General features: G+C 44.8%; 2 protein-coding genes across 4 annotated transcripts in view; one reads left to right on the top strand and one right to left on the bottom strand.

Moving 5' to 3' along the window:
• Positions 1–175: 175 nt before the first annotated feature.
• On the bottom strand, positions 176–4,496 carry LOC143154361 (hyaluronidase). Of its 2 annotated transcripts, none has more exons than XM_076326456.1 (5): positions 4,366–4,496; positions 2,020–2,234; positions 1,530–1,956; positions 812–1,016; positions 176–713 (listed from the first exon to the last, which is right to left on the bottom strand). In XM_076326456.1, the coding sequence occupies exons 2-5, from the start codon at positions 2,162–2,164 to the stop codon at positions 438–440; spliced, it is 1,053 nt and encodes a 350-aa protein (XP_076182571.1). In that variant the 5' UTR covers positions 2,165–2,234; positions 4,366–4,496; the 3' UTR covers positions 176–437. The 2 variants fall into 2 exon arrangements, with proteins under 2 accessions (XP_076182571.1, XP_076182570.1); XM_076326455.1 differs by lacking the exon at positions 4,366–4,496 and adding an exon at positions 2,825–3,101.
• A 565-nt stretch (positions 4,497–5,061) lies between these two features.
• LOC143154360 (uncharacterized) overlaps positions 5,062–11,546 on the top strand; it is a 109,266-nt gene continuing 102,781 nt past the window's right edge. Inside the window, exon 1 of one of the 2 annotated variants that reach the window (XM_076326447.1) lies at positions 5,062–5,573. The gene's annotated coding sequence lies outside the window, so the exon portion shown is untranslated. Of the gene's footprint in view, positions 6,241–11,546 lie in introns of both variants that reach the window. The other variant, XM_076326454.1, reaches the window with a different exon arrangement.

Genomic DNA, 11,546 nt, shown 5'->3' with positions numbered 1-11,546 from the left:
TCGTCGCGAGCTCCGACCGCTAGTTTTCTCGGTGGTTTTTTCAGGGGGTGCCACGCGAAGGATCCACCGAATCGTTTACCGAGCATCTCGCGGACCTGGAAACGATCGGGAATATTACGGACGGTTCCGAGTATCGCCGGGAGAAATGAAAGAGACGATTCTTCGTAGGTTTATTTCGAAATTTATTTCGATCGTTGCTTCGACAACTGGCCGTTCGCGCGATCAAACGTGCGAAGCAATGTCTCGTCTAGGTTTCGTCTTTGGTTTCAGCGATACATCTGGCGTCCAGCGTCTTTCTCCGTCGAAGGTCGAGCAGCCTCGTCCGCGCGGCTGGCTCGCTTACGGTAATCGTACGCGCGAGAATTAGAAACCAACGAGGACCCTGTACCATTTCCGTTTTCTGTTTCTTTGACAAGATCCTAGTCTCCGGTGTTTCGTTAAACCTGATCGACCACGGCTACCTCCACGTGATTCCCCACAGGATTCTCCGCAGGATCGTCCACAGGATCGTCCACAGGATTACCCTCGTTGTACCGGTTCAAGCCCAACGCGGTTCGTCGGACGCGATCGACAACAGGACCGAGATCGTTGTTCAGGTATTTCTCGAACCGCAGGCACTTCTCCTTGGTGTTGATATCGTTGGAGCTTCCCCAAATGATGAGACCGTCCGCACCGAGATCCGAGATCTTGCGGAGAGTGGCCTCGAGATCAGCCTGCAAAGATAAATCCATTTTGAAGACCGGCCCGCGGGACGTTATCAGGTGACGCATCTTTCGTTCCCCTAAAATGTTTTCAAAACGAATGGACTCGCCTTATTCAAATACGCGTCCCTCTGATCCTGGTACTTGTACCAGTAGTAGGGAAGAACCTTTTTCCTGGGTGTCGTCTGCCGCGCTATTCTCAGAGACTCCCGCACCCTACCACCGACGAGCCCGACTCTCTCGCTGCTGGTCAGGCTCGACCTCAAGTACACCGAGGGCAAGAGAACGTCCTCCAGCTCGAACAACCACGACATTCTGAAATAGAGGAACGGACGACGATGCTGGTTCACTTCTTATCGCCAACGATTAGATAAGGCAGATGTAACCGGGGAAAGAGAGTTGAATTTTTCAACTTGGCATTGACACATTTCGATCCAGGTACGGTAATCTCGACGAGTGTCTCTCGTAATCTCGTTACGTCTGGCCCTTGAGGGACTTTTAACGGTAACTGGAGGACGGGTCGTACGTCGGAAGGTGCTAAATCGAACGATCCGAAGATACAACCACGATTGGAATCGAACGCGAAACAACAATTTGGCTCGACTGTCATCGCAACGGAAAGAAATCACAGGTCTGCGTCGACCCTGAAGGCAAGTTTCCACTCTCGGTCGACTCGTAGCACTGTTATTCACGCGCGATTTATAGTACAGCATATCGCGTATCGTCCCAATCTCGTCTGTTTTTACGCAGCATTGTCTAGCGCGTCACTGGTGCACGCTACACGTTACCTAGGTGGAAACACGCCTCGAGTCTCGTCGAATCGCATACTTATCGTTCTCCAGCACTGTGGTTTTATCGCACTGCGAACTGGGCTGGTTCGGTGTCAGATTGTAGCAATAGGGATAAGCGTAGTATCCCCAACTGGCGGACGGTCTGGTCGTCTTGGCAGCTTTCAGTGTCTCCTCCATGAAGAGTCTCCCGTATTTCTCAAACCTCTGCTTCGCCTCTTGCTCGACGCTTCGACTGTCCCAGAACGGATGTTGTCTCCGAACGATCTGTACGGAGAAATCCTTGTACGGTTGAAGGGAAGCCCAATTCTGTCGAAAGATTGGCCTCCAGCTCTCGAAATCGATCACGCCGACACCACGGAACGATTCGTCCGGGATCTGATTAATCAGGTGCTCCCTAAAGACTTCCAAATGCTTGGTGAGGTTGCCTTCTTGCGGTACACCACCGTTTCTCTTCACGACAGCACCTGAATAACGCTCAAAGTTGTCCCAGTGTCACGTACGCGAGGCGTAACAAACGAATCATTTACCATTCGAGTCCTTCAACAACGCTGGAAACATCCCAGGATCGTAGAGGATAGCGATCCGGTCGCCGCGGAATTCGTCCATAGCGTTCTGCAGGATTTCGTATTTGTAGGAGACATTCTCGAAACGCAGCCCGAACTTGTGGCACATGAAAGTGGGCACGTTCCAATAAACGTCGAATCCCTGTCTGTCCTCGTTTTTGGAGGTGACCGGTCGGAAACTGTGAACAGAAACACGAGGTGCCAGCGAGCCGGGAGTCGAGCGCGGCCAATGACACGAATTAGATAAGATATTTTCAGTCCTGAACTTGAACGTTTTATGGGTATTTCAGGAGCCACAGGATGCGCTTGCCAACACTCGCGACGTTTATCGTCCAATGATATTGTAAATATGCGTATCGTCGCACTGTCGCGTCCGTGAGAATCGCAGCACGTGGTTACTTTGAATTTACGAGATGGAGAGAAAGAGAGGAAGAGAGAGAGAGAGAGAGAGAGAGAGAGAGGAGAGAGAAAGAGAGAGAGAGAGAGAGAGAAGAAAGAGAGAGAGAGAGAGAGAGAGAGAGAGAGAGAGAGAGAGAGAGAGACGAGAGAGAGAGAGAGAGAGAGAGAGAGAGAGAGAGAGAGAGAGAGAGAGAGAGAGAGAGAGAGAGAGAGAGAGAGAGAGAGAGAGAGAGAGAGAGAGAGAGAGAGAGAGAGAGAGAGAGAGAGAGAGAGAGAGAGAGAGAGAGAGAGAGAGAGAGAGAGAGAGAGAGAGACGGAGTTATCGTTCGCAAGGCATCCCAACAATGAGATCAACGTGCGTGTCAAGTACCCGAATAAGAATCCGTCGACCAGGAGTACGGGGGCCAGCGGGAACACCAGGGACAGCAGCAACGGTAGCATTCTTCGATTACGTTTACAGAATTCGTTTACCATCAATCGAAGACGGCAAGCACTTGTTCAGCTCTCGCGGAACTCCGACCACGATCTAACGCGAACAGGTCGCCCGCCGGTACTTATCGATTTATCCTGACGGTACGTAGGATCGGCTGACTTCACGATGACCTCTAACGAGTTCGTCGTGAATAAACGCCAACGACGATGGTACAACAGCGGTGCGACTGAATTCCGCTCGATTTCAGGCCACTATTTATTCCACATCGTGTGTCTCGTGTTCCCCACCTACGTGGTCGTCGCCGCTTCGTGCTGTTATCTGGCTCCGGGTATTGTTCGGTGATTTCTCGTTTCCGTTTTTCCTTTTTCTTTATTCTCTTCCCCGTACCACCCCAGCCCCTCGCGCGTCACGCGAAAGGGTATCGCGCGTCCACCGATTGATCTCGCCGACAATAAAAGTGCATCGAACCCCCGAACGAAACCGAACAGCAAGATCGATGCAGCCGGTCGGGGATCCACCCTGAGTGGAACAACTAGCGTCGCGAAGGAACGATAACTGGGAATCACGTATCGGGATATACCACGAAAACGAAACCGAGATTTCTTCGAGAGGACTGAACGAGGCTTTCCATTGGTTCGACACTGTCTTCGGTGTTCGTACTGGGTCGATCTCTTAACGGTCGCTTGCGCCGGTTACATCGAACAAGCTTTCTCGTAATCTTTCGAACACCGAGTGGACAGTTTTAGGGAAGATGAATTTCTCTAACAGCGAGCGTATGCGGCTGGTACGTACTTATTCCCCGAACTTATCTTTCTACGATAAATTTCGACGTATTTTGCAATGCAGTGCCGCGTAGTCGAAAATTATCGAGCAAGGAAAATGTACTCGTACGTGTTTCCCGAAGGACGTGTTCCTATTTCCCGAGGTAACGTATTCCAATTGGTTATTAATTATGTTCGTAACTGTTCGATGGCTTCCTTCAAAGATGATTAATCTTGCCCGCAAAACGCCACGGCAATTTATCGAGCACGGAGGTAGAAGAATGTACTATCCTTTTAATCTTAACGGCCGAATTGATTAGGCGAAACAGTTTTACAAGGGTGTTAAAATTCTCTACCGTGAGCTTCTTTTTCACGAGTTGAGATAACGGCCCGATAACGACCAAGGTAACAATAAATGTCCTTCTTCGCTTTTAATCAAGTGCATAGATAAACATTCAGGTGCTTTCTATCAGCTTCGACAAGGTAACACCAATTGCACAGTTGGTGTTACAATACGTATGCAAATGTAAAAGTAGGTGCGCCAGTTACTTTCTCTATACTCGTGTACGCGGATGATAATGTACGCGGACGAAAATTTATAAAAGGACGACCCGAACAAAATCGATGAAAGTTCGATTATTCGAATCGTTCGTCGAGCACGAATGCTTCGAGATTCTACAGGACTCTATCTAAACGAGCCTGTAAATATTATATTACCTGCTTTAATCGTCGCACAGGGTCATCGTTTCGCACCTTTTATCTTCAAGAGACCTTGCACGACACTCGTGCGTGTATTGTATGTTACATATTGATCCGAAGCAACTGTATGTACAAAGACCTCGACCCGCATTAAGGGCATACGCTGACTTAACAAATAGTCGCTGGTCGAGATCTTCGTTAGTTCGTTAGAGAAAATCGACTACGTTTTATTACGAAAATTTCCTGCGTTTCGAACGCAATTTTTAGCGGTACTGTGTTCCAAAAATGTCGACATTCGTAATAGAACCATAAATTACTCTCGATACTAAAGTTGGAACAGCGGTGTTTCCCTTAACGACACTCCTTAGAAACTGGTTTCTTTCTGTGTCTTTTTGGTCGCACCGCTATCTAATCGACGCCGGAAGCGAGTCCCTTGTTACGTAATAACGTCGTTTGAAGGTACCGGAAAGGAAAGCGGCGCCAACGCGAACGATATCAAATTGTAAACTCTTCTGCGAGAGCCGTACGTGTATAAAGTGCGATAAACAAATTCAAATTTTATATCGTACAGGGGTGGCGCGCCAATTCTTGCCGTTTAAGGGGAAAGTCCCTAGATCCCGTTACCCCTTCCCCTTTTTGGCACGCGTCTTGGTCTCGCGCCAAGCCACTTTACGGCTGCGTAACATAGATGCGCAGAATTAATTTTTATGCACGTATGTAACGTCGCGACCGATCGCATCGTTCGCTATAAAATAACAGTGCTCCATCGATATCTTTCAGATGCGCGATATTTAAGGTAAGTCTCGAAAGTGTAACTATTATTTATTAAATATATTTCATTCTGTTTTCAGAATTAATTTTGGTAAATATAACCTATACGTGGTCGCACGAATGGCTATGAGATAACGCTCTGGCCAACAGTTTTCTAATATGCGACGAACAGAATAATTTGTTGGATTCAAGGATTAAGTTATCGTTGATTAAGTATATTTTATTACCTTTTTCGAATTAATTTCCAATATACGTCGTTATACTAGACTGTACCAATTTAAATATAATAGTTATTTCATCGTCTAATATGAAAATAGTTATATGCAAATAATAGCTATTTTTATGCAGGTAATCTACAACCGACATCTTATGCTGCTCGTACTCCAGGAAATTTGTGAATACTGCTTGTCTCTGATAGAGAGACAAATTTTTTTTAAGACCGCTTAAATACAAAGGTGAGAGCAACTTTTGAAATAATCTTTTCCAATAAAAACTAACAGTTTAGCACATTTGACTCGCGTTCTCTTATATATAGAGAATATTTAATATGTAGAACTTTTAGTATTTTATATTTATAATACGGAAAATATCTCGTACCGTGTAGAATATGTAGTTTCGGTGTTTCCGTATATGCTATGTTTTTTATATTTTAAAGTATTCGCTCGTACGCTAAAATCCAATATATATCGATTACCTATTCTATCGCAATTCTTGAATTCCCTTGAATAACCTATTCTCTTTGTAAGCCAATGGTTACTTTAAGGCGTACAATATTTTAATGACTACTATATATAAATATAAAAAAAATAGAATACGCAAGTACGACTTTATATAACACGGAACATGAATTTCATTACGTATTAATTCTTAAGCATTGGCTTAAAGTGCCGAATATCCGAACAAGCTGTCAATGGTATTAATAAGATTTACTTGTTGACATTTCTTAAAGTACCGATGCAATTCAATCAAGTATCGTCGAAACATGGACAAGAATTATGATCTAGTCTATTAACACGTTGAGCGCCGCGACGTCAGTCCCGAGGGACCGACGGTGAACTTTTCGTTCAGGCGGCGACACTCCCTAGGGGGACTGACAGCGGACTTTTCGTTTGGGCGACATTGGTACGTGATTATAATCGATAGAAATATCTTTTCCGACTATAATGGAAGTGTAATATCATTAGGGTGCATTTTTTTCCAAAATTAGTACACATAAAAAGTATAAATATAAGTATAATGGTTTTAACATCTTTAGAAATTAAAATTGAAAATAATATTGATAAACGGAAAGGTAAACTCTACCCGATAATTGTTGGGCAATTTCTCGTTTCTAATACGAATCCGGAAGCACGATGGTTCGCTCGTAGTTTATTAGAAATAAATTTTGTAGAAACGTATAATTTCGGGCGACAATGAAATTTCATATTATGTAAAAATTAAAATCACCAAAAAGATGAAATTTTTATTAAATTTTTTATTTCTGAATGGATGTAAACGATTATCAAAGTTTAAAATTGTTTACGTATTATTTTTTAAATTTTTACGAAACAGTTCTCTTTCTAGTAAAAATTTATTACTTTTTAATAACTTAAAAATGCAGTAGAGCACTTGAAATAAAAATTGGATATATTTAATGTTTATAATAATAATAACAACAACAATTGTTTATCATACGGTCTGAAATATTCATATCGCAAAATATCGGTGCTTTCGAAGCATTCAAGTCCTCTTCATTTAAGAACGATATTTAAGTAAACTGCCAACCTCGGTAGAGGTAATAAATATAAATTTCTCCCTGTGTATCGTTTGTAACGTTATCAAACTTTAGCCTTAAAAACTATTATACCAGTAAGTTGTAGCAGTTACGGTTTGTGCATATCATGCTTGAACCGATGTGAAATAACGTATACACGTAAAGGGTGGATCGTAGGAATGATTCTGCAATGTCGGTCTATATAGGGGTGGTGACGCCATCAAGCGACAAAAGCAGAAATTATTTTCCTATAAATATGCACGATTTTCCGTCGACGGTGCTACAAAGAGATTTAAGACTCGTTCGGTACTTTATACAACTTTGTATAGCTGAAGTAGTTCTAGGTACAATATCCAACGAGTTATCGTTGTTTCGTTCCAAGAGACGAAATTAATATATATATTATTAAATAAATTATTTATAGATGCGATAATAATTTATTAACCGATATAATTTTATAAATAAAACAAAAACATATATATTCTATGTAGAAACAATTAATTAGATATTTTTTTTTTTAAAATATCCAACACTTTACGAGGTCGGTATTTCAGAATGCGCGTTACGAATTCTCGCAGGCTAAAAGATCCGTTTAATGTGTTGCGTCTGCGTCGATATCGAAGAAAAGTTTACCATCGGCATAAACATACCTCGAACGACAGATGGAGCAACTATATTGCAACGGAAGTTGCACATCCGTTACACGTCCATTTTCGAGTGCATCGTCTCGTAAATGCGTAACGCTCGTATGTCCGACTTGCATATATTTTAATGCATCGTGGGCGTAGGCTTCTCCGTTGATCTTGCAAGAAACAACCGATAAACTTTCCGAGTTTCCATTTCCATCCGCGTTTAGAAAGTTAACCATCGGCTTAATTCCTCCGCGTAATGCTAACGATTGCAAATGGCATTACGATTCTCGGTTCGAATCCAACAACGGTTGATTTACCGACGCGGAGCACGCCATCGTCGAAACTGCGACCACCGGTCAAAGAAGAAACTGGTTCCCATCGGTGGTTATTAATGGTACTCGATGAAAGCTGGAGACGTTTTACTTTCAACCGAACAACTCTATCGGAGTCTCGTCTATTTTCCAACGAGATCACTTTCCAAAGCATCGTGGTTCCCTCGATGCGCAACTTTGTTTCTCTCGATCGAGAAACGGCTGTTTTCAAGGTACGAGTTCCCCTGGTCACGATCAGATAAATTGGAAGTAAATAGCGTCGCGGTAGGAGTCTCGGTACACTGCACTTTAAAAGCCAGCCGAGCTATCGATCGATAGATCGGTGTATCGCGAGCGCAACGTGCCTAGCCAGCATGCACGGTACGTACGTGTACCTGTTTCGCGTTGAATCGCTTAGCGCGGCCGGTACCGGCAACTATCAAGGCCAGTCACTCGATTACCCGCGTTTCTTATGCACCCAACGTGAAACCGTGCTCGGGACACACGAAGCCTGGCACGTAATCTACGGTCGACATTAGTTTACGTCGAATCTTTTTTCCCGAGACACCGTCGATGGTAACCCGTGTCGAAAAAGAGATCGGCTCGACGCCACGTCGTCGAAAAGAAACGAAAACTGTCACGAAATCGGGTAAACGGTCGACGACCTTGCAGCGTTTTCGATCGAAATCCAAAACCCTGGAAAATCCTGCTGACAACGACAACGACGATTTCGCGCGCAGCCTAGTCTCGCCGAAACTTTTTTTAGTCAGGCTGAACACGTTGATCCTCAACGTGAACGTCGCGACGTCGTTCCGAGATCTTCGGGCTGTGAAACGGAGCTAACCTCGCTCAGCGCAATTCGGAGCTTCGAACGAAGCGTCACGTATTACCAACGATCTCTCCTGGATTTTCTCCAGAGTCCCGTTCAAGCTGTACCATCGGTTAACGATTCCGTATAATTTATCGACGCATTTGACTTCATTAAAGTCGGCAAATAAATTACCGCGGCCTCCTCGTCGATTCTAGCTAGAATCTACCGCTTTCCACGCACACGCGTGTACGTACGTACGTGGAATGAAAATTACACGGGAACGTTAAGTGGGCGGTCCTGCGAACGCAAGAACGAGTCCACGGTTAAAGTAAATAAACGAGCGGGAAGCTGCGGCGTCCAGCGGCATCAAGGTCCGCGACGTAAACACAAATTCCGATCAAAGAACGCTCGAAAAAGTCTCTTGAAAAACCACCGTCCTTCGCGACCGCAAATTTACTCCATTCGATCGTTGGTCAAGGTTTTCGTAAGTTCGGACCGGCTGAATTATTACCGCGACAATTCGATTTCGTGCACCGACGTTGAGTAAACGGGTTGGGTTGCAACAGCGAAACAACCATATTCGCCCAACCATTTCACCGAGCGTGTTCTTATTGGTTTTCTTCGACGGTCGTTGAAAGAAACGAGTGAAAATTATGTAAAATGAATCGATTCGAGCGGAACGTTGGGAAAGTAAGAAAAATTTTACCTCGATGGAAATAGAGACACTTATTTCGTCTAAGGTAGACGCGTCGAACACGCGCCTCGATCCATTAGATTTTCAGGCCAGCTCGATCGTTGGAACGCATGCATTATTATTGGCTGAACTGAACAATTTCAATAACGTAGGCTGCGGGGAATATTGTCGAGATACGATGCGACGGTTACGAAAAGAAATTGCAAACCGAAAAACCACGGGAACAAGAGCAGAAGAAGAAGAAGTTTCGAGACCCGAGGAGAGATCAGGTACGGAGAAGGGGAGTGGATCGGTAAATGTATGTTTAAAAGAAAATACAGAAGAGAAAACAAGAATACGCAGTGTACAGGAAAGATTGAAATCGCGGAACGAAAATAATACAGGTGTCTGTAAAATGTTAATAGTTGCGAACAAGTACGATAGAAATTATGGAGAACTCTGATAAATTGAAAAGAATAAAACGACGGAGAAAATTTTCGAAAGAAGCAACTGCGATACGATAACGAAATGTCTAAGGACGATGTATAATACAAAAGAGTAAAATTTAGAACAACAATCGCATTCAATTCCATATATTTTATTCGAGCTCGTATAATTTTTTAAAATCTATATACCGTAAACGTTTCGAGGAATATATTTGCAAAAATATTCTTTTCGACGAAAATCGTCTCGAATCAACGTTTTGGAAAGTGCAACGCGATTTACGTTACGTTCGACCGAAACGTATTGCTTTGTTCCCATCTTTATCCGAAAGTTGACGCGCAGAAACTGTATTTCTTCTTTATTTGGTCCATTAGCGAGAAAGTTACCGCGACGCATCGACAGACGTCACTGTGGGGATAGTCTCGGCGAGACCTTGAGCGCTCGAACGATTTCGTTTCTTCGCGATTCGATCGCTCCGAGTGTCTCCGAACGCTAATGGGTATTCAGATTCGTAAGAAAGACGTCGCGTCAGGTTTCAGACGCGTCCTGTGTCAACCGACTCTAGGGTGTCCAAATTGGGGAAAATGGACGCGAATCGGTCCATCGTCGCGCAGACCCGAACGAAAAGAGAAACGAATACTCCCGATACAATAATTTCACGGTGCTGCGTCGTTACACAAGCCTCTGAGCATTTCTAAAGTTCATCGCGCGGCCGGAGCAATCTTTGTTCGCGATCTTACGAAAACGCGCGCTAATTAGCGACGCGAGCGCAAGCGCGAACGCGAACGCGAACGCGAACGCGTGCCTCTGGGTGCGAGTTGGTCGTGGCGCGTAAAAAAAAAGAAGGAAAATCGCGCGTGGGCGACGGACGGTTAAAGAGATAAAAGACCACCAACACCTCCGAGGAGGGTATGGTAGGGTATAGTACTAGAAAGAGTGCTGTTAGTAGGAGGGATGGAGAGGGACAAAGTATAAAGCAGCGAATGCGAGATAGTGCCAAGGCCTCCGTGGCGCGCGACTTTCTAACGACAATCACTTTTATGTAACGGCCATTATTCGTCCCTTTTATTACAACAAACGTAAATACAAATAGCTCGTGAATGATATAATTACGCATGGACGCGGACGTGGAAAGTTCAGCACGGTAACCGGGCGACGAATTTCCAGCGGGGAGTGATCGCGCGTATTGCAGGGATTGGGGTAGGGGGTAGCCTTTTCGGATTCCTCCGACGAGGGACTAGAGGACCTCTTTGGCGATCGACCGGTTTTACAGGGTTTCCGCGGAAGAACAACGTCTGCCTCGAGTTTTTCCTATTTTTTCACCAGTTCTATGGCGAGCAACCCTCTGCGCTCGGACGACTTCTCACGAGCTTCGCCCGTCGGACCGCGTCGGACCGTCGGACCGTCCGGAATAAATTTCATTTTTACAGACGTCCGTTCAGTACGTGCGCGCGTACGTTTCCTTTTGGTCCCGGTGCGGCCCGAACAGTCCCGCGGATAAGGTAATCCGAACTGCAAGGGGTTGTTCTCGCCCTGTCTGCACGCTCGTCGGTTCGCATAGACGTCGTCGCGATCGAACCTTGCTCCCTTCGGGAGGGACACACATTCTTAACCCTTACCATTCACTGTGTCGAGTGTGCCACGATATCACATTTCTTACACCGAATCCAATGTTGAGCTACACTCGACCGAACGCAATTACTTTACCGCTTACACATAAATGAACAATATATCTCTTACACGCTCTGCGTTATTGCGATACAACATTTTATCGAGACCCGCTTGTTTTTCTTTTACAAGAGAA

Source organism: Ptiloglossa arizonensis, chromosome 14 (assembly GCF_051014685.1).
Source record: "Ptiloglossa arizonensis isolate GNS036 chromosome 14, iyPtiAriz1_principal, whole genome shotgun sequence".
NCBI lineage: Eukaryota > Metazoa > Arthropoda > Insecta > Hymenoptera > Colletidae > Ptiloglossa > Ptiloglossa arizonensis.
This window is presented reverse-complemented; position numbering and strand designations above follow the sequence as displayed.